Source organism: Nerophis ophidion, linkage group LG05, assembly GCF_033978795.1.
Source record: "Nerophis ophidion isolate RoL-2023_Sa linkage group LG05, RoL_Noph_v1.0, whole genome shotgun sequence".
NCBI lineage: Eukaryota > Metazoa > Chordata > Actinopteri > Syngnathiformes > Syngnathidae > Nerophis > Nerophis ophidion.
Window position 1 is genome coordinate 35,151,955 of NC_084615.1, and position 27,271 is coordinate 35,179,225.

The following is a 27,271-nucleotide window of genomic DNA, read 5'->3' on the forward strand; positions in this document are numbered from 1 at the left end:
CACATACAATGTGAAACTACCGACTCACTTTTTTCGAGGGAAACACGAAAAAGAGACATTACAAATGACATTAAGAGACTGGTGCTTACCACTTGTCTAGTGCATGTCTCAAGACTGACAACTGAGAAACCTTGAGGTCTGTAACCAATCAGTTACAACATGCATTCCTACTACAAAATATATAAAAACAGAGATCTGCCTGCTACATAAATAGTAGTTAGATATTTCCCTTCAATGAATAGACTAAAGTAACAAGATGTTACGGTTAAAATGTGACTTTAATGTAGCTAACATGCTAGTGTCACTAACGTTTATGTCCTCCTGTCCTACTCCTCAAGGTCACATTTTTTATGTAATCTGACATCCATTACACTGAACAAGTGCAGAGATAGAAACAATAGCACTTCTTAAAGTACATCTTACCTATAACTACTAGATTCAACAGTGGTTTGCCTCCTTGTCTCTTCACCAGTTCGGCCTTCACATCGATTGTCTGCCGTGTCTTTCCGGAGGAGCGTCCGGGTGTGGAAACACTGGCGATCTCGTCCTCGTATGAACCTTTGGAGGGCGTCTCGGATCGCCTGGAGTTGCCCTCGCCGCTGGCGGGTGTCGTCGTGGTAGTGTTTTCTGGGCTGTTGGCTTGCCGCGCCACGGCTGCTGCAATGATGTCGTTGTCTCCACTGCTAAAGAGCGAGAGATCACAGAACTATGAATGAAACCAAGTGTTAACCGGTCCTGGCTGCTCAGGGCAACATGGCTAAAGCTACAATAACATTTAGAACTGGAAACATTTTCACAGAAATGATGCTGCTAAAGTCTGGCCCAGTGTTTGAGGCAAACATAATGGCTTTTGGTATTTAAATGCTAATAAAGCTAACAGTTAGCACACTAACAACCTGTGTGGCTATGTTGTAATAACATGGGTACATGTTGCTTCTATAGACAGTTCCTAAAGTGCTCAATTTTAATGCGTTATGCAAAATACTGACATGCAAAAGTCAGATACTACAAATGTACAGGCCTAGATTCCACCTATTTACAGTGGGGCAAAAAAGTATTTAGTCAGCCACCGATTGTGTAAGTTCTCCCACTTAAAATGATGACAGAGGTCTGTAATTTTCATCATAGGTACACTTCAAGTGAGAGAGACAGAATGTGAGAATTTTAAAGAATTTATTTGCAAATTATGGTGGAAAATAAGTATTTGGTCAATTACCAAAATTCAACTCAATACTTTGTAATATAACCTTTGTTGGCAATAACAGAGGTCAAACGATTACATTAGGTCTTTACCAGGTTTGCACATACAGTAAATAAATGATAAATGGGTTGTACTTGTATAGCGCTTTTCTACCTTCAAGGTACTCAAAGCGCTTTGACACTACTTCCACATTTACCCATTCACACACACATTCACACACTGATGGAGGGAGCTGCCATGCAAGGCGCCAAGGAGGAGCCATCAGGAGCAAGGGTGAAGTGTCTTGCTCAGGACACAACGGACGTGACGAGGTTGGTACTAGGTGGGATTTGAACCAGGGACACTCGGGTTGCGCACGGCCACTCTCCCATTGCGCCACGCCGTCCCTGCAGTAGCTGTTTTTTTGGCCCATTCCTCTATGCAGATCTTCTCGAGAGCAGTGATGTTTTGGGGCTGTCGCCGAGCAACACAAACTTTCAAGTCCCTCCACAGATGTTCTATGGCATGGGTGTCAAACTCTGGCCCGTGGGCCAAATTTGGCCCTCTGTGTAATTTCATTTGGCCCTTGAGGCAATATCAATTTAACATTCGAGCTGGCCCGCCGGTATTATACACACCCCCGCTGTAACACCGCAAATTCTCATACTTGCCAACCCTCCCCTTTTTCCCGGGAGACTCCCGAAGTTCAGTGCCCCTCCTGAAAATCTCCCGAGCCATTCATTTTCCCTGATTTCTCCCGATTTCGACCCGGACAACAATATTGGGGGTGGGCCTTAAAGGCACTTCCTTTAGCATCCTCCACAACCTGTCGTCCACGTCCGCTTTTCCTCCATGCAAACAGCGTGCCGGCCCAGTCACATAATATATGCGTTTTTTACACACAAACACAAGTAAATGCAAGGCATACTTGGTCAACAGCCGAGGGTGGCCGTATAAACAACTTTAACACTGTTACAAATATGCACCACACTGTGAACCCACACCAAACAAGAATGACAAACATTTCAGGAGAACATCCGAAACACAAGATAAACACAACAGAACAAATAACCATAACCCCTTGCAGCACTAACTCTTCCGGGACGCAACAATATACACCCCCTCACCTCCAACCACGCCCACCTCAACCCCCCATGCACTTTCTCATGCCACTTCAAGGCTTGAATGTTTGATTCATTCCTTATTATTTTATTTTCAAATGTATTATTAGCCTGTTGAAAAAGTTTATTTTGATAATTACCTCAGATGGCTGCAAATACAAAAGAGGCATTGAATTTTTATTTCAATTTTGTTTGATATGCCATTGATATTTTATTATTATTATTATTATTATTGGAAACTTGATTTTGCATGTTACTTTAAAGGTATATAAGCCTTGATTGTTCAATATTCAATGCAAAACTTGTTTGGGTCCCCTATTAATAGGTTCATTTGTTCAACATTGGCCCGCGACTTTGTTCAGTTTTAAATTTTGGCCCACTCTGTATTTGAGTTTGACACCCCTGTTCTATGGGGTTGAGGTCTGGAGACTGGCTAGGCCACACCAGGACTTTGAAATGCTTTTTACGGAGCCACTCTTTCGTTGCCAGGGCGGTCTGTTTGGGATCATTGTCATGCTGGAAGACCCAGCCACGTTTCGTCTTCAAAGCTCTCACTTATTGAAGGAGGTTTTAGCTCAAAATCTCACGATACATGGCCCCATTCATTCTTTCCTTAACACGGATCAGTCGTCCTGTCCCCTTAGCAGAAAAACAGCCCCAAAGCATGATGTTTCCACCCCAATGCTTCACAGTAGGTATGGTGTTCTTGGGATGCAACTCTGAATTTTTCTTCCTCCAAACACGACGAGTTGAGTTTATACCAAAAAGTTCTATTTTGGTTTCATCTGACCACATGACATTCTCCCAATCCTCTGCTGTATCATCCATGTGCTCTCTGGCAAACCTCAGACAGGCCTGGACATGCACTGGCTTAAGCAGGGGGACACGTCTGGCACTGCAGGATTTGATTCCCTGTCGGCGTAGTGTGTTACTGATGGTAACCTTTGTGACTTTGGTCCCAGCTCTCTGCAGTTCATCCACCAGGTCCCCGCGTGTGGTTCTGGGATTTTTGCTCACCGTTCTCAGGATCATTTTGACCCCACGGGATGAGATCTTGCGTGGAGCCCCAGATCGAGGGAGATTATCAGTGGTCTTGTATGTCTTCCATTTTCTGATGATTGCTCCCACAGTTGCTTTTTTCACACCAAGCTGCTTGCCTATTGTAGATTCACTCTTCCCAGTCTGGCGCAGGTCTACAATTCTTTTCCTGGTGTCCTTCGACAGCTCTTTGGTCTTGGCCATAGTGGAGTTTGGAGTCCGACTGTTTGAAGCTGTGGACATGTGTCTTTTATACAGATAACTAGTTCAAACAGGTTCCATTAATACAGGTAACGAGTGGAGGACAGAAGAGCTTCTTAAAGAAGAAGTTACAGGTCTGTGAGAGCCAGAGATCTTCCTTGTTTGAAGTGACCAAATACTTATTTTCCACCATAATTTACAAATAAATTCTTTAAAATTCCTACAATGTGAATTGCTGGATTTTTTTTTCACATTCTGTCTCTCACAGTTGAAGTGTACCTTTGAGGAAAATTACAGACCTCTGTCATCATTTTAAGTGGGAGAACTTGCACAATCGGTGGCTGACTAAATACTTTTTTGCCCTACTCTAAGTTGTGGGAGACTCCCAACAAAATGTCAATGCTAACAATGCTTACAGCAAGCATGTCGGCACCCTTTGTGGATTTATTGTGATAAATAGGGACATTTGCTTCGATAGTGTCAATGTAATACTGTATGCAAAATGCTAAAAAAATGCAGCAATCACGCTCATAATTAGGAAAAACGTATGCAACACAAAACTGCTACAATGCCAATTGTAAGTTAATCATTTTTCATAATTTTTTTAATTTTCCAACAGATTGCTGATTGAAAAATGTTTGCAAAATTAGACGTATTGAGCTATTTTGTTGGCAAGCTACTGCAGGAATATTTAGTTTGCATATAAAATGTTTGAGGGCAACTGTATTACATTACTGTGTTCAACTTCTTTTTACACTCGGGTGACAGTTCATGTTAAATGCTGTTTATACACATAAAGGACACTTTGTGACACCGGCAGTTTGGCCCTGGAATAGACTATTTCAATTCATATTAATTTGCATGGAGGAGGAGGGAATAGTTTTAAAATATCAAACAAATACGATTTTCAGTCATTCTGTGCAGATGTGTGTTAGGTACCTGGGAACATCAAAGCCCATAGTCTGCTTCTTGCCTGAAACGGTCATGCGGGCCACTTTGGGTAAGACTTCCAAGTCCATCTTATCGTGAGACATGTCCCTGCTTTTAGCTACACAGGAGACAACACAGGAACTTTACTATGTAAACTTCCAACCAAGATAATAAGCACCATTTTGTGTATTATCATGCAACAAGAAAATCACTTCTTTTTTCTTTTTACAGGGTTTCCCCGTTATTCTCTGCCAGTATGAAATATGTAAATCAGTTGATCAGTACTACTAAAGTGATGAACTGCCCAGGATGTGAGTGACTACAGGTCACCATTTCTGTGGTCATATTCACAAGGGCCTTCCAGTTAAAACACATATAAATTATTGTTCATATACAGCAGCTTGCGCACCAACAAAATGTGTTGCTTTGTCATCCCAGTCTTGACTGGTCAGGCGTGCTACTCATATCAAGCCTTGACTGATTCATTTAAGATTGCAGGGCTTGACGCTGCAAGTGACTTCCTAGCTCAGAAGGGGTTAATCTCGGAAGCGGCCGTTGTATATCCCGCCTGGTCGTAAGCAGACGCATGACTGTACAATTTGCAGAGATTTGAAAAACAGTATTGATTACTCCTTTTCTCCTACTATATCCTGTATATTAAAAATAGTTGAGTGTTAATGCTTGGATAAAAACATGTGAAAATAGGCTCTAATCAAGACAAGCTATGACTCAGAAAAATTATATAAATGGCTGACTCAGCGCAAGACACAAAAAGTCCCTCCTCTGGTTGTTGAATTACACAAAGCAGACAACTAACTTTTAAATGTGGTCTTGGTAATGATGGGCTGATTACATTCGGATAGATGCCAACTAGGACATTTGCAGGTGAGTAGAGATAGTGGTCCAGTCTATGACAAAGCATGTGAGCCAAAATTAAAAAAGAAGAAAAAAAGTGATGTATTGGAAAGTACCTGATAGTCAAAAGAACATGAACAGACAAAGGAAATTCCACCAGGTCATTTTGTTGATTTTCTCTTCTAGTGAAGAACCAAAAGCGTTGCCAATGGATAGGATTTATTTGTGAACTTTTAGTACTTGAGGATTCTGTTGCCTTTTTATATTTAAACCCATCTCATATGCTATCGACTCAGAAGGAAAAAAAGCTGGCGTGTTTGGAAGAGATACCAAATAGTCACCCAATTCATGCCAATGTTTAAAAAAAGTCCTCCATTATGCAAACATGTATTTGAATTTGATAAAATACAAAATAATTGAATAAAATTCTAGACAATCTATTTTCACTGCAGCTCTGCCAGCTACGGGTGAAACTGAGTAAGTATCGTGCAAAAATCCATTCTTTTCAGCAATTCAACTCCAAATGTGAAATCAATGTGATATAAAAATCCATCCATTTTCCTTTGCTTATCCGAGGTCGGGTCGCGGGGGCAGCAGCCTAAGCAGAGAAGCTCAGACTTCCCTCTCCCCAGCTACTTTGTCCAGCTCCTCCTGGGGGATCCCGGTGCGTTCCCAGGCCAGCCGGGAGACATAGTCTTCCCAACGTGGCCTGGGTATTCCCCGTGGCCTCCTGCCGGTCAGACATGCCCTAAACACCTCCCTAGGGAGGCGTTCGGGTGGCATCCTGACCAGACGCCCAAACAACCTCATATGGTCATGAGCTTTGGGTTATGACCGAAAGGACACGATCACGGGTACAAGCGGCCGAAATGAGTTTCCTCCACCGGGTCTCGGGTCACTCCCGTATAGAGACAGGGTGAGAGGCTCTGTCATCCAGGAGGAGCACAAAGTAAAGCCGCTGCTCCTCTACACTGAGAGGAGCCAGATGAGGTGACATAAACTCATTACATGAAAAGTGAGATATGTCAAGCCTTTATTTGTTATCATTTATCAGTGGTCCCAAACCACAGGGCCGTGGATCGATTGGTACCGGGCCGCACAAGAAAAAACGAGTCAAGGGCCACAGATGCCTGTAACGTACTTTAGGCACCCCAGCTGTAGAAGCTAACTGTTAATGGTCAATAAATTCTTTGTTCCCATGGTTGAAAAAACAAAGTTATGTCGGTCTCCAACTATAAGCTAAAGCTAGCGTGTGAGACTCTGGATGTTTTGGTTCATTCTTATGGGGATCGCTGCTGCCTTTGCTAAGCTAATTTGCAATGGGGAGGCTTGTATGAATGTATGTGTATATATATATATATATATATATACACATATATATATATATATATATATATATATATATATATATTTATTTATATATATATATATACACACTATACAGTTAGGTCCATAAATATTTGGACAGACAATTTTCAGTATTCCAGCTCTGTACAACACCACAATGGATTTGAAATGAAACGATCAAGATGTGGTTTAAGTGCAGACTTTGAGCTTTAATTTGAATGTATTTACATCCAAATCAGGTGAACGGTGTAGGAATTGCAACACATTTTATACGTGCCTTCCACCTTTTAATGGACCAAATGTAATTGGACAATTGACTACTCAGCTGTTCCACGGCCAGGTGTGTGTTATTCCTCCATTTACATGGAGCAAATAAAAAGCCTAGAGTTCATTTCAAGTGTGGTATATTCATTTGGAATCTGGGGAGGTCAACTCTCAATATGAAGTCCAAAGAGCTGTCACTATCAGTGAAGCAAGCAATCATTAGGATAAAAAAATCAAAACAAACCTATCAGAGAGATAGAAAAAACATTAGGTGTGGTAGATTCTTAAAAAGAGAGACCGCACTGGTGAGTTCAGTAACACCAAAAGACCTGGAAGCCCACTTAAAAACAAGTGTGGTGGATGACAGACAAATCCTTTCTCGTGTCAAGAAAAAGCCCTTCACAACAGTTGGCCAGATGAAGAAAACTCTCCAGGAAGTAGGTGTATCTGTGTCCAAGTCAAAAATTAAGAGAAGACTTCACCAGAGGAAATACAGAGGTTTCGTAACAAGGTGAAAACCATTGGTGAGCCTCAAAAACAAGAAGGCTAGATTAGAGTTTGCCAAGGAACACCTAAAAGAGCCTGTGTAGTTCTGGAACAACATCTTATGGACAGATGAGACAAAGATCAACTTGTACCAGAATTATGGAAAGAGAGGAATATGGACAAGGGAAGGAAATACTCAAGATCCAAAGCATACCACCTCATCAGTGAAGCATGGTGGTGGTAGTGTAATGGTGTGGGCATGCATGGCTGCCAGTGGAATTGGATCTCTTGTATTTAGTGATGATGTGACAGCTGACAAAAGCAGCAGAATGTATTCTGAAGTGTTTCGGGCAATATTATCTGCTGATATTCAACCAAATGCTTCAAAACTCATTAGACGGCGCTTCACAACTGCAAAAGCAACCAAAGAGTTTTTTAGGGCAAAGAAGTGGAATGTTCTACAATGGCCAAGTCAATCACCTGACCTGAATCCGATCATGCATTTCACTTGCTGAAGACGAAACTGAAGGGAAAATGCCCAAAGAACAAGCAGGAAGTGAAGACAGCTGCAGCAGAGGCCTGGCAGAGCATCACCAGGGACGAAACCCAGCGTCTGGTGAGGTCAATGGGTTCCACACTTCAGGCCGTCATTGAATGCAAAGGATTTTCAACAAAGTATTAAAAAGTGAAAATTTGATTTATGATTGTTACTTGTCCCTTAAAAGGTGGAAGGCACATAAAATGTGTTTAATTCCTACACAGTTCACCTGATTTGGATGTAAATACCCTAAAATTAAAGCTCAAAGTCTGCACTTAAAGCACACCTGGATTGTTTCATTTGAAATCCATTGTGGTTTGTTGTACAGAGCTGGAATACTGAAAATTGTGTCAATGTCCAAATATTTATCGACCTTACTGAAAAACACACACATTTATATATATATATATATATATATATATATATATATATATATATATATATATATATATATATATATATATATATATATATGTACATGCATACACACATATACGTATATATGTGTGTGTTCGATAATAACTAACTACTGTAAATGCCATTCATTACGTTGGACAAGTGCAGAGTTAGAGGGTTCAAGTAAAAAGTGGACAAAGTGCATAATAGCACTTCTTGGAGACACAAATTGTATAACAAACAGCTTATTAGCATTAAAGCACTTTCATACGGTCTGAATCCCAGCATTAAGCCTAGATTTTCCAATACACTACTGAGGCACCTCTCAAGACTTATTCAAATTGGTGAAAAGTGGAATAATTTGGCACCATTAAACAAACACTCCACAAACAAAAAATAACATTTGATTACCATATGACTCCACTATCTGGCATCATTGTTTGGCCTTGGTGGAGGTCTACGCTCTCAGGGTACTCCTGTTTCTTTTGTGTGCTTCCCCGAGGGCAGCCCCGACATAAGCTCAACTACAAACTCCAATCAGATTCTGAGGCTTTGGAGCAAGATCTGTTTGCAGAGTGAGCACTCGCAGGTAAACAGTCGTCAGTCATCCATCCAGAATTCCTCGACATAGAGCATCCTTGCAGGGAGCCAGTCATCATTACTACTGGGCCCCCAGGGCCTAACTGAGCACAGGATACAACGAGTCCGCCCAGGATATGCAAATATCAACCCCTTCTCCTGTCACAACACACACTGAGCATGCAGGCTCAAGTCAAATGGGTGATGGTGGTAATTGACACCCACATGGCCCTAAAGCAGGGATGTCCAAACTGTAGCCCGTCTAAGTCCTCAGTGCGGCCCGCGAGACATCACAAGTTTAACAAGAAGATTGGCTCGCGGAGTAATTCAGCATAAATGGGTCCCACTGCTAATTAGTTTGACTTGGGAAAACTTTTGCTGCAAGAATGTGAAGGTTGATGAAACCACTAGATAACGACAACATGTTTTTATTCAAGTGCCACCAGCACAACATCAATATATGACCCAATCCGAACAACTTTTCCACTCGTGGTGTAAATGAACTATAACCAACAAAAAAAGTCAACACACGATCGCACGAAACGCACCTACTACTCATTGAACTTTGTGGATATTATAAAACATGTTTATATAATTTAAAATTAAACATACATAAATCCATTAGAGTGCATGATGGGTAACATATGTAAAACACTCCACACGTTTACATGTTTGTCGCATTTTAGGTGCTTGACATTTCTGATAGATTACAAAGCTTTAAAGGAAAGTGTCAGGGACTTTCACATACTCTTAGTATACAATGTTTTATCCTTTATACTTCATATTGTGTTCTCTGGGAGGGAGGGCATGGTTAAAATGTAAGTAGTTGAAGTTATGTGTTGTTCAGTCTGTTAAAGCTTACTTTAATCAATAAGAAGTGAAGTGTTATTTTGGTACAAAAGACTGTTGTTACGCCACAATCTTCACTCTGCTGTTCGGCAAAAAAAAAAAAAGAATCGTAATATGTGTATTTGTGTCTATGTGTGTCTGTGTGAGCGCGTGCATCCATTTAACAGATTATTGGCGATGACCCTCTAAAATATGGCTATATCGCAGTTTGTACAATATTTTTACATGTGTGGCGAACTTCCCTCTACAATTTGGTATGAAATTAGTATGCAGACTTATAGCATTACCATGGAGACCGTTCGGTAACATTCAAAGAACATAATATGTAGCGTTTCGGGAACCAAAAAAATGCTTGCTGTTTACACCAGTATGGAACCAAAAAGCAGCCTAAATGCACCCTTTAGGTCAAATTAATTGCCCAAAAGGCTAACGTAATCACATTGTTGGGTTAGATGTAAAAATAGCTGTGTAAATAAGGTCACATATCACTCTGACACAGCACATAGTTGTAATAAATAATATAAAAAATAATGTGTGTGTGTGTATATATAGATAGATAGATAGATAGATAGATAGATAGATAGATAGATAGATAGATAGATAGATAGATAGATAGATATGCTTTCCATGCAGTCGGCTTTCGGGCAAAAAAAGTGTTTCCCCAATGCGGCCCTCGAGTCAAAAAGTTTGGACACGCCTGGCCCAGAGGGTTCCAAGACGACTACTTGTAGTCATTATATTTGATATCATCCACGTACACAGGCCCTAAAGGCATGAGTTATTAAGCTAACCAAAACTTTGTCAGTCTGAGTTATTTCAACTCTGCTTAGAATAATTTCAAGGTATTTGAATTTTCTACAAATATTAAGCTAACCAAAGCTTTGTCAGACTGAGTTCTTTCAACCCTGCTAAGAATAATTTCAAGGTATAATCATTTTCTGCAAATACTTGATATGGCTAAAGGGAGCGGAATAAGTTTATTTTATGCATGTCTTGCCAGGAAACCTTTACATAAATTTACCTTTCAACCAATCTTTAAAATGATAATTCTATGGACCTGACAGCTTAGTTTATATGCCAGGTGCACATAAACATGTTATTTTTGCAAGTAATTACAGAAGTTTCCGTTAAATTAGTTTCTTTTGTTGTTTTATACATTTGAAACTAGAACCAGCGTCGTCAGCAGTGGACATTTTGTTTTGGTCCTTTTATTTTGTTAGAGTTACAAATGTTGAAAAAAAATACCGCGTTATGCAAACGTCCACAGCAGAAGACGCTGGTTTCTCAGAAGGACATAGCAGTGGTTAACTTATTTTTACACTTGTATGACGGTTAAGCTTGTTAGTTACTTTATTTTGTTGCATGCCGTTTTGATGGGAACAGTTTGATCATTTGTATTCCCACTTTTTCCTTGGTAACCAGGCAAAAAAATTTCCAGTTATTGATCATTTCACTTAAGAGGTTCCGCCGGAAATTAATAACCTCAAACTATTTTTAACATTCATATTTCAGTTTTCAGAATGCATGCTTGAGGGACAATCAGTGAAAGCCAAAAATGCATTTGTAGGTGTACTGCACATTGCGCCGCAAGCACATATGTGATGCTTGTAAGCACCCCAAGTGATTTGATCTGTTGAAGGCATTGTTAAACAAAGCTGTGAACGCTCAGAGACGTGATCAGATTTTCCAACGTAGGTGGCGTATGATTTGAGATAGCGCTCAAGAGGGCTGGCCGCTGTAGCAAGTCGATTTGTGCTCTTGGTGACATTTTCTTCTTAAAGTGAAACTTCCTGCTCGAACCCACAAACTTGTCTTTTAAAACAAAAAAGGGACAAAGAGGTAGATGAGCAAAACACACACATTGCAGCATTCCTTATACGATTATATCCCATCTCCACCAAACGAGAAACCAGTTAGACTGGTCTTGCTAATATCTGTCCTATTATCAATCACTTTCCCCAGGCTTGCTCATCTGTTTGATGGCCTTGGGGGTCCTGTTCAGCTTTGTGCACCTGCTTGAAGTTGACACCGATCAATTCAAACACTCACTACGAACGCTCTCACCACGTTTAAACAAAACAGCAGAATGACAGGAGGGGGGAAAAAGAGTCGACCAACAGCTATCTTTGACATCAGCCCATATTTTTACAGCCTAAGATGAACAGTCCACAGTCGTCATTCATTCAAAGATGATTCAAACCAAAACTGACACTTGAATCACACTGCAAAAGTTTAAAAGTGAAGGGCTCATCTTGTACAACTGAGTACAAAACTATGATAAAAATAATCATAGTTCATACACTTTTTATTCAATTACATTGAATTCATTCAATTTATTTACTGAATACTAATTGAACAGTGTATAAATTCTAATGATTTGTATTATAATTTTGTGCCAAGTCGTACAAGATGAGCTCTTCTTCAGCCTTTATACAAAAACAGAAAATGCCTCAAAAGTTTGGAACCTCATTGAAATTTCAACTTAGTGCGCATCTAAAGCAGGGGTCTTAAACTCATGGCCCGCAGACCCATACTTTGTGGTCCTCTGTATAATTTTGCGGTTTAGTGTAGTTGCGGGCCGCGCACCCTGTGCGACTTATACCCGTAGTTAAAATGTATCAAGACAATCTTAAATCCCACTAGACACTGACCACAATAACGCTTAACACACAAAAATTACAGCTCAACAAATACATATTGGGCAACACACAAGTGCCAAAATATACAATTTCTACATTAAATGTTACATTTATAATAACATAAGGCCAACCTGCTATACTAAATAGAAATAGTTAACACATTTTGTCATGTGGTTTAAACATGAGGTGAATACTTGGTAAGATCCATACTCATTCTCAACCCTTAACTCCTGTAGCCCCCTGTTGAAAGGACTTTAGGACCCCTGATTTAAAGCCTTTTTACTTTGGCTATTTTTACACATTCTTTTGCAATGCCACAGAAGCAAATAAGGATCCATCCATCCATCCATTTTCTACCGCTTATTCCCTTTTGGGGTTGCGGGGGGCGCTGGTGCCTATCTCAGCGACAATCGGGGGGAAGGCGGCGTACACCCTGGACAAGTCGCCACCTCATCGCAGGGCCAACACAGAAAAAAGGCAACATTTGCACTCACATTCACACACTAAGACCAATTTAGTGTTGCCAATCAACCTATCCCCAGGTGCATGTCTTTGGAAGTGGGAGGAAGCTGGAGTACCCGGAGGGAACCCACGCAGTCACGGGGAGAACATGCAAACTACACACAGAAAGATCCCGAGCCCGGGATTGAACCCTGACTACTCAGGACCTTCGTATTGTGAGGCAGACGCACTAACCCCTCTCTCACCGTGAAGCAAATAAGGATGTCAAAGAATAAAAAGTAGCAATGGAGTAAAAACCAGGAAAGGAACATAAGAAAGGATCCTGGAAGTTTAGTATATTATGAGCAATACATCAATTTAACATAACGTAAATACAGTTATCAAAGAAATTATTAAATGGAAAAATCATAATTAACATTTTAAACGTCATGAAAGTTATTTCTTGTATGTGTATTACAATTTATTTAACTATTTTTATACAACATTATTATTTATGGATTCAAATTGTGTTACAAATTGAAAACATGAAGTAAGAAATGTGTTAGTAATTGCTATGAAATGGAAAAGGAGTAGGATTAAATAAGTGTTGCTTAGTCCTACTTATTTTCAGACATGTAATGAAAAACTTGAAACCATGTGATGCATCATATTGTAACTGTATGCGTGTTCAAAATAAACCATAGAATACAAACAAAAAAAACATTATAACCGTCAACATTGGCATCTGAAAATATGGGAAACCTAAAAAATACGGAGCCCCTAAAGCGACATGGGAGAAAAAAATGTTTTGGGGGGAATTTTTTTTGTATTATTATTATTATTTTTTTTTTAGGTATGTATCTTGTGCGCATGCAAAAGTTTCTCGTACGCAGTCCATCTACCTGCATATGTTACTAGAATACCCTAATGGGCATTACATACATCAAAATCAAGTACCTACTGTATTGTTTACTTATTTAAATACCCTTTTTAGAGCAAATATTAATCCAGATGGCCACTTTGTTGCTGCCCAAAAAATGTTTCAAGTAATATTTTGATATTGACACATCTTCCATTCATCCATCCATTTTCGACCGCTTATTCCCTTTGGGGTCGCGGGCGGCGCTGTTGCCTATCACAGCTACAATCGAGCAGAAGGTGGCGTACAAACTGGACAAGTCGCCACCTCATCGCAGGGCCAACACAAATAGACAGACAACATTCACACACTAGGGCCAATTTAGTGTTGCCAATCAACCTATCCCCAGGTGCATTTATTTGGAAGTGGGAGGAAGCCGGAGTACCCGGAGGGGACCCACGCAGTCACGGGGAGGACATGGAAACTCCACACAGAAAGATCCCGAGCCCAGGATTAAACCCTGACTACTCAGGACCTTCGTATTGTGAGGCAGACGCACTAAACCCTCTGCCACCGTGAAGCCCTTGACACATCTTATCTCTGCATATTCTACTAGAATACCCTTATGGGCATTACATATATACTGTATATATCAAGTACATACTGTACTGTTTACTTTTTGAAATACCCTTTTTAGTGCATATATCCAAACAAATGGCCACTTTGTTGCTGCCAAAAAAATGTTTCAAGTAATATTTTGATATTGACATCTTATCTCTGCATATTCTACTAGAATACCCTAATGGGCATTACATATATATATATAAATCAAGTAACTACTGCACTGTTTACTTGTTGAAATACCCTTTACAAAGCTAAAAACTACCAAAACGACCACTTTGCTGCTGCCAAAAAAGTATTTAAAGTAGCATTTTTATATTGACAGATCTCATATCTGCATATTTTACTAGAATACCCTTATGAGCATTACATATATCAAAATCAAGTACCTACTGTACTGTTTACTGGTTAAAATACCCTTTTTACAGCTAAAAACTACCAAAATGGCCACTTTGTTGCTGTCAAAAATTGATTCCAGATAACATTAATAAAAACAAAATGTCAAAGCATTTCTCTAAAAAAACAATATTATGCATTCTGAAAATGTAAACGATAGCAAGAATATACCTACAAATTTCAGAAAATTTTCACTTGCAAACACTTTGTATAAAACACTGGAAAACTGCCACTGAATGTCTTAATGTGATGTCATTCTGTGACAGAAAAATGGTACATTAGTTCCATGCTTGTTCTGAGAGGAAAAAAAGTGTTATATTTGTGTAAAGTTTATATATATATATATATATATATATAAACTAAATACTTTTTTGCCCCACTGTATATATATATATATATATATATAAACAGTGGGGCAAAAAAGTATTTAGTCAGCCACCGATTGTGCAAGTTCTCCCACTTAAAATGATGACAGAGCTCTGTAATTTTCATCAAATGTACACTTCAACTGTGAGAGACAGAATGTGAAAAAAAATCCAGGAATTCACACTGTAGGAATTTTCAAGAATTTATTTGTAAATTATAGTGGAAAATAAGTATTTGGTCAACCATTCAAAGCTCTCACTGATGGAAGGAGGTTTTGGCTCAAAATCTCAAGATACATGGCCCCATTCATTCTTTCCTCAACACGGAACAATCGTCCTGTCCCCTTAGCAGAAAAACAGCCCCAAAGCATGATGTTTTCACCCCCATGCTTCACAGTAGGTATGGTGTTCATGGGATGCAACTCTATTCTTCTTCCTCCAAAGACGACGAGTTGAGTTTATACCAAAAAGTACTATTTTGGTTTCATCTGACCACATGACACTCTCCCAATCCTCTGCTGTATCATCCATGTATCCATTTTGGTATAAACTCAACTCGTCATGTTTGGAGGAAGAAGAATACTGAGTTGCAGCCCAAGAACACCATACCTACTGTGAAGCATTGGGGAGGAAACATCATGTTTTGGGGCTGTTTTTCTGCTAAGGGAACAGGACGATTGATCCGTGTTAAGGAAAGAATAAATGACGCCATGTATCGTGAGATTTTGAGCCGAAACCTCCTTCCATCAGTGAGAGCTTTGAATGGTTGACCAATTACTTATTTTCCACCATAATTTACAAATAAATTCTATAAAATTCCTACAATGTGAAATCCTGGAATTTTTTTTCACATTCTGTCCCTCACATTTGAAGTGTACACATGATGAAAATTACAGACCTCTGTCATCATTTTAAAGGCCTACTGAAATTAGATTTTCTCATTTAAACGGGAATAGCAGGTCCATTCTATGTGTCATACTTGATAATTTCGCGATATTGCCAAATTTTTGCTGAAATGATTTAGTAGAGAAATTCGACGATAAAGTTCACCACATTTGGTACTTCCTGAAAAAGCCTCGCCTTTACCGGAAGCCGCAGACGATGACGTCGCAAGTGTGCGGGCTCCTCACATATTCACATTGATTTTAATGGGAGCCTCCAACAAAAACATTATTCGGACAGAGAAAAAGACAATTCCCCTATTAATTTGAGCCAGAATGAAAGATTTGTGTTTGAGGATATTGATAGCGACGGACTAGAAAAAAAAAAAAAAATTTTTTTAAAAAGTTAAAAAAAAAAAACTTGATAGCATTGGGACGTATTCTGATGTTTTTAAACACATTTTCTAGGATAATTCTGGGAAATCCCTTTTATTTCTATTGTGTTGATAGTGTTTTAGTGAGTTTAATATTACCTGATAGTCAGAGGGGTTTGTCCACGGGTGTCAACAGCAGCTGTACGGACGACACAAGCTCAGCTGATATCCGGTAAGTGGCGACTTTTTAACCACAATTTTCTCACCGAAACCTGCTGGTTGACATTCGGTTGGGATCCACGTTCGCTTGACCGCGCTGTGATCCATAGGAAAGTTTCAGCTCCGGGAATTTTAAACAAGGAATCACCGTGTGTTTGTGTGGCTAAAGGCTAAAGCTTCCCAACTCCATCTTTCTACTGTGACTTCTCCAATATTAATTGAACAAATTGCAAAAGATTCAGCAACACAGATCTCCAAAATACTGTGTAATTATGCCGTTAAAGCAGACGACTTTAACCTGTGTGTGTGCGTAGCGCTCATACTTCCTAAAAACGCGTGATGTCCTGTGTACACGTCATCATTACACAGCGTTTCCAAGACGAAACTCCAGGGAAATTTAAAATTGTAATTTAGTAAACTAAAAAAGCCGTATTGGCATGTGTTGCAATGTTAATATTTCATCATTGATGTATAAACTATCAGACTGCGCGGTGGGTAGTAGTTGGCCTTTAAGTGGGAGAACTTGCACAATCGGTGGCTGACTAAATACTTTTTTGCCCCACTGTGTGTGTATATATATATATATATATATATATATATATATATATACATATATAACTTTTGCGTGCGCATGAGAAACTTTCGCGTGGGCACGACATGGTTTCTCGTGCGCACGAGATACATATCTAAAAAAAAATGTTTTTAAAATGCCCCCCCCACTTTTTTTTTTCCTCATGTCCCTTTACGGGCTCCGTATGAAAATAAAGGAAAGGGGAAATTATTGCAACCAACCCTCCTTAATCATGTGGTCCAAAATTTACTATGTACATGTAATTATGTTCAAAAGGCTTTTTTTTTCCAAATGTAGGAAAAAATAAATACAATTATCATTGTTGCAATTAAATTACCTCAAACAATATTTGAAAAGCTACACAAGGTGACAGTCTGTTATTTTAGTTTGATAATAGCGTGGTTAACTTCATTTTACACTTTTATAACAAATGTTTAAAATGGTACATACAACATCACTTTTAGATTTTATAGAGGTTTGACAACAACACAAGCAAAAAAAAAAGCTCAAACAGAGGCACATTCATAACAGATCCATTGGTCTTTATTTCAAATTTTACATTAACTGATGATGTTTGTGATGAACACACTTATAGTGCACCTGGAAAATACTTATAGCGCTTCACTTTTTCCACAGTTTATTATGTTAAAGCCTTATTTCTAAATGGAATATGTCCATTTTTATCCTCAGAATTCGACAATGACAATGTAAATAAGTTAATTTTTTAAATGTCTGCAAACATATTACAAATAAAAAAAACAAAATAAAAAAATCACATCCAACCCAAGGGGAGCTTGAAAGGTGCTGCAAAGAGGAATGGGCAAAACTGCCCAAAGATAGGTGTGCCAAGCTTGTGGCATTGTGTTCAAACAGATTTGAGGCTATAATTGCTGCTAAAGGTGCATCAACTAATTGAACAAATGTGAATATGATTTTTTTTCTTTTTTAATTTGCAAATTAAAAAAAAAACTTTTCTCCCTGTCATTATGGGGTACTGTGTGTAGAATTTTGAGGACAAAAATGAATTTGGAATAAGGCTGTAACATAACAAAAGTGTGGAAAAAGTGAAGCGCTGTTAATACTTTCCGGATGTACTGTATGTTAAAAGAATCCTTAGGGTTTGAGGACCGCTTACCATATCAGTCACTATTCCATCTGATGAATAAATGCAGGTTTTATTACAGTAAAAACGTGTTTTGGTGCGTGACACGTTTGCTCATGGGAAAAACTCCAGGTGTCATTTCAACACCAAAAAAAACAAAAAAACAACGTCTTCCCCCTCCGTGATGTCAAACCCAAGCAGCATGGTTAACTGATCCAAATCCAATAGCTGTGCTGCACCTGCAAGCAACATCAACCTATTTCTTGCTTTTTGGGGTGTTTTTTAGGGTGGTGAGCGCAAAACTAAAAAAGAGGCCACACTTTAAAGATGTTAATTTATCTTAGTTCTTGTGTAGTGTGAATTTTAAAAGCCAAAAGGCATATTAAGTGTGATAACAGTTATTTGGTCCAAGTAGTGATTTATTTCCACTTAAAAAGTTGCGCATTGACCGGTCTACCTTGTGAAAGCTTTTTTCTGATTTGCTCGTACGATGTCGTCGGGCGAAGGAGTGTCAAAGGTGAATGGTACAATCCGCGCAAGTAGGCTGTGCTGCTCTTTTGACGTGAGGAGAAAAGCCAGGCGACCATTCCCTGCATTAAGACCTTTCCCCCTCCTTAGCTTACTTGCTCTCCTGTGCCTCCTGCAACTCCTAAACGACAAAGTGATCGCGAACACTGACGGTTGTGCGAAAACCGAAGTATCCACACTGATAAATCCAGGAGAGGACGGCGAGGGGAGATCGCTGTCATCGTTGGCTATTAAAGTGCTCAAATCGATTCTCTGGTGCGGCTTTGTTAATCCAGAGTTCTCACGAGGCAGCTTGTGGCTGAGCTTGCATTGGTTGACGCCCTCGTGAATACTTTCTGCCAGCACCTCAACCCTCGCTGGTTTCGCTGAGGTAAGGAAGCACTGTGACCCATTTGAGGCGACTGAGGTTTTGCCTGTAAGTTCGCGGGTCAAATGCGAGGTGAGGAGCATGTCAGAGAGGCCAGGTGGTCTTTTAAAACCACCTTCTATTTCTGAAGAGGAGGACGCTAATGAGCTCTTGTTGTGTTGCTGCAGCGCTAACTCAGTTAGCAACATTGTCTCACTGGTGTCCAAGTTCGAAATGTTTGTTGCCGTTTGACAAGGAACGTTTTGGTGCTGCAAAGCAAGCTCAGAAAGCGAGAGCATTGGTGCTGGAACCACCATATGCAACCTTTGTGAGTCGCTAAAAGTGGGACTCTGGTTGGAATGCTCCTGGATTAAATCCGCCAACGATGGACTTCCCTTGGGGTTAGCCATTGTTGAGAATTGATTGTGCGGGCGAGAGCCGAGACATTCAAATCCAGGGGGAGAAGTCACAGTTTTTACACTGGGTTGCGCTATAGTAAGACTACTCAGAGAAGCGGAAAGTAGCGAAGGAGCGTAATTGTTCAAAGATGATAGTTTGTCTAAGGAACAATTATTAAAAAGGGGAGATAAAGATGTAGTCCGCAGCGGGCCCAGACTTTGCCCTTTATCACCCGATCCTTTCAACGTATTGTTCTGCTCGTGCTCGGAGATGAGCTGTGCTAGGCTAGCACCACCGCTAAGGCCCGGTCCCACAAAACACGGACTTCGGCCGTCACAGAACAACGCAAACGGGGATGAAATCCCAAGTGATGCAGTGTGTAACGCTTGTGTGTATTTGTCAGATTGATGGGTCTCTGATGATGTGTCTGAGGGTGATGCAAACAAGTCGGCTCCTTACCTTACAGAAGCCAATTGCAGTTGGCAAGGAGGAGGCAGAAGGATGAATCAATCAATCAGGAGAAAAGAAGAGAAAAACAACAAGGCACTTTGTTAAACGTTGATCTTAAATGTGGCAAAAAAAAAAGCAAAAAGCCACAATTTCCAATTCAAAAAGTCCCCACTTGTACAACAGTGATTTTATAACGTTGTGCTGACGTAATGTGTCCCTAAAGCCTGTTTATTAGCATCCAACAAAAGAAATGTTAGAAAAATCATCCCCCTCATTTGCTAGGAGAGGAGAGGGGACAATTGATTTTTAGTCGGACATTGACGATTATAAAATCGATTAGTAAACATCAATAATCGATTTATTGTACATAAAGCAATGCAGACAGTTCTAAAATTTGGCTGACTGCAGCGAGCTACCTCACAGAAAGGTCCGACCAGCTTCTTTATTTTAGGGCTCTAATGTTCCAGTTATTCACACATTTTTATGACAAATGCAACATTTTTAAAGTTGCAAGTTATAACCGCTTATTTAGTGAAACGAAATGTAAAACTGCATCAATATATATAAATTAAAGATGTATAAAAAAATCGATTTTTAATTAAATTGTAGCTCCTGAATTGTAATCGTAATCAAATCGTGAGCTGCCCAAGGATTACGACCTCTTGTTACACTTTTAAAAGACGCTCAAGAAGTTGGTTTCTAAAAGTCTGTGAATATACAACACCATGAAGCGGGGGGGAAAACTATTTTTAGGCTTTGCTACACATCTAAAAAATAGAGGCTGGAACTTCAACTTCATGTCAGTCAACTAAAAGCATGGGATTTACAAGTTTAATCAATTTGTTGTTCTTCAGCGACTTAACCACTCGAGCGTGACTGTTTAAATGTGGGTAATGTTAGCACACGCCACTATGCCCGTGTTGCTTTTATTTGTGTTCTCCTGTCCCACGCCCTAATATTACGTTTTTCTAAGTTATACATGGCATTTATCATTTTGGACAAGTGCAGTTGATGTACATGCAAAACGTGGATTAAGTGCAGAGTAGTGCATCATGGAGACACACTCTGTCTGTACACAGGTATGTACAAATGCAGCACATCGGCATTAAAAGGGACAAAACAGCACTTTTAAAAAGCGTGACTCGAGCTTCAAGGTTAGAACAAGGGCTGCAACGATTAATCATTTAGAAAAAAAAATGGATTTACATTGTTACTTCCATTTATTTATTCATTTTATTAAATGCAGACGTTAAAAGTAAAATTTTAATGTTGTGTGTTTATTTAAAAAAAATAATGAGGTTTATGGCAAGCAAAAAAAATGTTTTTTTATTTCAACAATTTTCCCAAACATGCGCATTGAAGCTATAAACTCTGTTATCTAATTGCTCGATTAATCTAAAAAAAAATAATAAATGGATTATTTGATAACTAAAATAATCAATATCTGGAGCCCTAGCTAGAACACACTTACAACCAACCCACTTGTGGGACTTCCGACACTTATTTAAATTAGGGGAGAAAAAGCCTCTAACGTTGCATAACACTGGTTTATCAGAGTGATTGTTTGATCCTTTAACAGACTTATTTTTTATAGTATCCTGTGGAAAATATGTTAAAATCCACACAAGCTTCCATCCATCCATTTTCTACTGCTAGTCTCTTTCAGGGTTGCGGGAGCGGCTGGAGCGTATCCCAGCTGCATTCAGGTGGAAGGCGGGGTGCACCCTGGACAAGTTGCCACCTCATCACAGGGCTAACACAGATAGACAGACAACAGTCACACTCACATTCACACACTAGGGACCATTTAATGTAGCCAATAAGCCTATCTAAAAGGTGCATGTCTTTGGAGGTGGGATGAAGCCGGAGTTCCCGGAGGAAACCCACGCAGTTGAGGGGCCTACAACCAAACTCCACACCCGGACCTTCTTATTTTGGGGCACACGCACTAACTGTTCCAGAAAATGTTGTATTACTCAAAGTGGCATGACTTCAATAACAACCCTTACACTGTTAATGTGGTCATGTTGAAAGCAACTACAACTACCTTTCTCAATCACGGCCGCCTGCCTGCTTCTTTGCGGAAGCGATGCTTTTTCCTTGTTATCCCTCTGGACAGATGGCGAGACATCTGTGGTGGTTTTGCTAACCAGGTCCGTTTTAGGGTCTTCGGAGAGTATGGCATCCAGCGCACGGTGTGCATCGAATTCACACTTTATGGCGACTTGGTTTAAGACAGAGTCCGGCATTGAATCTCCCAGCACGGCCCTCATGTGATCCAGACAAGAGTACAACTTGGCTGGAGGGGGAAACAGACAGATAGGATGTCAACTATTAATCTGAGGGCGCACCTAGAGAAATGCTGTGCTGTTACCTTGATCGTGAGGATCTAGGTTTTGGTTGACGGTCAGGGACACAGGTACATCCTCTTCATATTCTTCCTCCTCCAGCGGCTCCTCCTTGGGCGCTTGCTTCTCTCGACGGGAGTAGATAAACTGATTGGCTGTACAAACCCCCAAAAACAGTACATTTAGAAACACCTAACCGATGCCGATGAGATTAGATATTAAAATTGGTCATCGCAATTGAACATGCGTGATACTCACCTGTTGCTGGTGATATACAGTAGTCATCCTCCATAGACTGTCCATACACGTCATCATCTTCAAAATCTAAAGCAATGTAACACAAGTGTAAAAGCCTTTCAAAATTAACTTAGGGCATTAGGGCTGGGCGATATAATGATATATGGCGGGTTTGTCTCTGTACGTTATAGAAAATGACTATATCGTGATATTCGATTATACGTTCTCACACAGTAGTTTTTAGCTGCGGGCATTACCCTGCATGCATCTCTCCCTCTTTCTTGTTTCTCCTTCTCACAGAGACTTAAAAACAAGTGCACCTTCTTACATACGTCACGCGTGCAATGTCACACGCCCTCCCCGAGCAGAGAGGTAGCAGCATGGGTAACGTTAGCTGTGATGCTAGTGATACTGTACGAGTGGTAATACGAGAGAAAGAATGTGCGAATCTGGTAACAAATGAAGGAAGAATTAATTCCCAAGAAAAACAGCAGGGGGTCCATCGTCTGGCAGTGGTTTGGCTTCAAGCGGGAAGATGTCGAATAGACAACTTTAATTTTTCAAGTGTGGGGCACAAGCGTTGCTACCAGAAGTAGCATTATTGCTAATATGTAGCATCATTTGAAAAGTCACCCGCCAATAACTGTTTAATAAATACAGTTTTGGTCAATTGACTTAGTTGTGATTTCCTTCTCTTCATGAAAGTTTAAAATTAGTATATATTAGCAGTACATGTATTTGTATTGTACCGTTTCGGTACGGGGGTTTCGGTTCAGGGGTGTACCGAACGAGTACACATGCTAGCAGCGACTGGGTTAGGACAACATGTAAAAGCCAGAGCTGGAAGACCCTCCTGCCTCGTTAAGATCTACCGTTTGGGAACACTTTGGCTGCGCGATACAACAATGGAGGACGGAGGTTTGCCGACATTGTTTAGCAGCTACTTGTGACAACACGCGCAGTGGAGACACTCCTCCAGGGCTGATGTATTCTCGGGGGCAACAACATTCACTCTACCCGGCAGTGGGTCTCCACAGCTCCAGACTCCAGGGTAAATGAAGAGTCCGGCGATTAGTTGCAAATCGTGGCTTTATTGAGGTTTTTTACACAGTCAATCCAACAAAACACTAGCCAGTCCCTGTACTCACTACCGCTCCCTCACCTCTCTCGCCCACACACTCACTGAAGTCACATGCTGTCACACACACATACGCTACTCTCATAACGCATGTTAACCCATTTGATGAGTCACCACCGCTTTCAAGCAGCCTCTCCTCGGCGAGTCAGGCAGGGCTAAAGCAATAACAGATGTTTTTATAGCAACAAATTTAAGTCCATATTGCATTAAAAACTAGATTTTGACCCACTTCTATGGTGGAAAATGCAACGTTAGCCAGGCTGGGGGGGAAAAGAAAAGTTACCAGTAATCTGAGGCCGAGCTGACTTGAAACTTTAATGTTGCACTTTTTATATGTAGAAAAAAAAATTGTTATTCTATTTACAACCTGAGGTAGTTTAATGTTGATTAACGTGGACCCCGACTTAAAAAAGTTGAAAAACTTTTTCGGGTGTTACCATTTAGTGGTCAATTGTACGGAATATGTACTGTACTGTGTGCAATCTACTCATAAAAGTTTCAATCAATCAAAAAAAGCACTTTATATGTAGAAAGGTTTTGTTAAGAAACCATTCTGAGCCTTATCTTATTTAATTTTTATTTTATATATGTTGACCACATTAACCCTGGCAATGGACACTGTGTGTATATGTATGTTATTCCATTGTTTACAAATTTGGTAAATAAATAACCAAAAAATTAATATTTTGTTGTTTTCTTACCTAAAATGAACCGAACCGTGATCTCTAAACCGAGGTACGTACTGAACCGAAATGTTTGTGTACCGTTACATCCCTAGTAGGGCTGAGCGATATATCGATATACCAAATATATCACGGGTTTGTCTCTGTGCGATATAGAAAATGACTATATCATAATTTTCGAGTTGACGTTCTCACGCAGCTGCGGGCATTACACTCTCCTCCTCTTTCCTGTGTCTCCTCACAGACAAGGAGGCGCACATTCATACGTCACTTACTGTCACGTCATACGTAAACACCCTCGCCCAGCGGAGAGGTCGCGGTGTGGCTACCGTTAGCTGTGATGCTAGCGGGTTGTTGCGGAGAAAGAAGGTGCGGATTTCGTAACAAATGAAGGAAGAACTTATTCCCAAGAAAAACAGCAGGGGGTCCATCGTCTGGCGGTGGTTCGGCTTAAAGTGGGAATATGTCGAATAGACAACTTTAATTTGTCATTTGTGGGGCACAAGCGTTGCTACCAAAAGTAGCATTACTGCTGATATGTAGCATCATTTGAAAAGTCACCTGCTAATAACTTTAATAAATACAGTTTTGGTAAATTGACTTAGTTGTGATTTCTTTTTCTGCATGAAAGTTTAAAAGTAGCATATATTAGTGCAGTATGAACAAGAATGTTTTAATGTAGACACATAGAATCATCATACTGCTGTGATTATATGCATTAAGTGTTCATTCAAGGCTAAGGCAAAATATCGTAATATATATCATATATCACGATATGGCCTAAAAATATTGCAGTATTAAAAAAAGGGAATATCGCCCAGCCCTAATCCCTAGTATATATGAATGCAGTATGAAGAAGAATGTTATAATGTAGACACATAGAATCTTCATACTGCTGTGATTATATGTGTCAAGTGTTAATTCAAGAAAAAGGCAAAATATCGAGATATATATTGTTAATCGCAATATGGCCTAAAAATATCGAGATATTTAAAAAAGGCCCTATCGGTCAGTGGTTCTCAACCATTTTTCAGTGATGTACCCCCCTGTGAACATTTTTTTTAGTTCAAGTACCCAATGATCAGAGCAAAGCATTTTTGGTTGGAAGAAAGAGATAATGAAGTAAAATACAGCACTATGTCATCAGTTTCTGATTTATTTATTGTATAACAGTGCAAAATATTGTGGTCTTTCTTGAACTATTTGGAAAAAAATACATAAAAATAACCAAAAACTTGTTGAAAAATAAACAAGTGATTCAATTATAAATAAAGATTTCTACACATAACTTAAAGCGCCCTCTTTGGGGATTGCAATAGAGATCCATCTAGATTCATTAACTTAATTTAAAACATTTGTTCACAAAAAATAAATCTTTAACATCAATATTTATGGAATACGTCCACAAAAAATCTAGCTATCAACACTGAATATTGCGTTGTTGTATTTTTTTTCACAGTTTATGAACTTACATTCATATTTTGTTGCATATAAATATATGTATAGATGATTTTTTAATTGTTTCTATTTTTAAAATATTTTTAAAAAATCTTACGTACCCCTGGGTATCCCTTCAAGTACCCCAAGGAGTACGCGTACCCCCATTTGAGAACCACTGCTACAGGGCATCCAAATATAGTGTACTGACGGAGGCTAAAAACAATTATTTGGTTACCCTGACAACAGTACAAATACACTTTTAATATCGCTTGAGGACGGATGAATTGTAAATTATAGTTAGATAAAAGGTGAATATTTTTCGTGAAGACACCGCAATTTCTGAACCAAAACAAAATTTAGCAAGCCAGTTTGGCAAACTGATGGGAATTGTTTTAGATAGCTACATATCCAATTTCGTAACATTTTGCCACTTTGTAACTTATCAGTCGAAACTTAATGTGTGTCATGTGGTGGCTGCCAATTGACACGACAACATAACTCCGAGCTAACGTTAGCGCCATTGGACAACATGGGAAGCTTTTTTGCTGCCATCTATCTTAGCAGGCTGCGGCCTTGCCATGAGGTCGGCTTTTCGAAACAATAAAGACTAGCCTTATTTGCTTTAGGTACCTTCGTTGTAGTTGTAGCCTCGGACATTGCGGTGCCGAGACATTTTTGGCTCATCTGTCGTCTGTCCGCCTCAGCGAATAGAGTTTTAGGTTGTGTTTCCCAAATTGTTATTGTGGCATGTGTCAGAGTGCGGAAGCCATCACTGTTTTGCTAAAGCGCATGCGCCAACAGCTCACCCTGCAGGAAATCCGTTTTACAAATCAAAATAAAATACTAACCACGACAGTTTATTTATATATTTATCATAAATAAATAAATTAGTCATTACATTTCCTACAATTTTTTAATTTCAATGAATCAATTCAAATTTTGAGAAGGTTAGGTCTTCAAGATTTGTTACATAATTCAAACGTTTAAAAACGTTGGTGAATGACAAGCAACAGGTGACTCTGGAGCTCTCAATCCATCATCTATCCATCCTTTTTCTACCTCTTGTCCTCTCTCGCTGAAGTGTAATCATTATTGCTTTGCCTGAAGATAGAGCCGGTGAGTACATGCCTTTTTTTTTTTTTTTACCCTACATGTAGTTTTTTAGCCACATTTTTTAAACTAGCTGTCTGAAAATGTGGACGTTTGAAGTGGCCAACTGCCAACTGAAAACTTCTGACAAAGGTCACATACATATCAAACATGCATAAATGTGTATCGATTTTTATTTATGATTGATGCATTTCTTGAGTGTTAAGCCTAAGGAAAGTTTAGAGGAAGTTTATTCGAAGTTGGTGGGAGCAGTCCTAAGGAATGGTTTGGGGATGGTCAGCCATGACCAACAGCAGGAAGAGGCAGGGATGAAGAGGCATATATTTGTGTTGTGGGGGGG

At 39.6% G+C, this 27,271-nt stretch overlaps 1 protein-coding gene across 3 annotated transcripts in view; it reads right to left on the reverse strand.

Annotated features, from left to right (window-relative positions):
- hbs1l (HBS1-like translational GTPase) overlaps window positions 1-26,640 on the reverse strand; it is a 35,591-nt gene extending 8,951 nt beyond the window's left edge. Inside the window, exons 1-6 of one of the 3 annotated variants that reach the window (XM_061900686.1) lie at window positions 26,452-26,635; window positions 22,582-22,647; window positions 22,350-22,478; window positions 22,023-22,274; window positions 4,480-4,588; window positions 424-683 (exon numbers count right to left, since the gene is read on the reverse strand). In XM_061900686.1, coding sequence (XP_061756670.1) covers window positions 424-683; window positions 4,480-4,588; window positions 22,023-22,274; window positions 22,350-22,478; window positions 22,582-22,647; window positions 26,452-26,494 — 859 coding nt within the window. In that variant the 5' untranslated portion in view covers window positions 26,495-26,635. Of the gene's footprint in view, window positions 1-423; window positions 684-4,479; window positions 4,589-17,671; window positions 19,980-22,022; window positions 22,275-22,349; window positions 22,479-22,581; window positions 22,648-26,451 lie in introns of those variants that run through there. The other 2 variants (XM_061900687.1, XM_061900688.1) reach the window with 2 other exon arrangements.
- Between the last annotated feature and the right edge of the window lie 631 nt (window positions 26,641-27,271).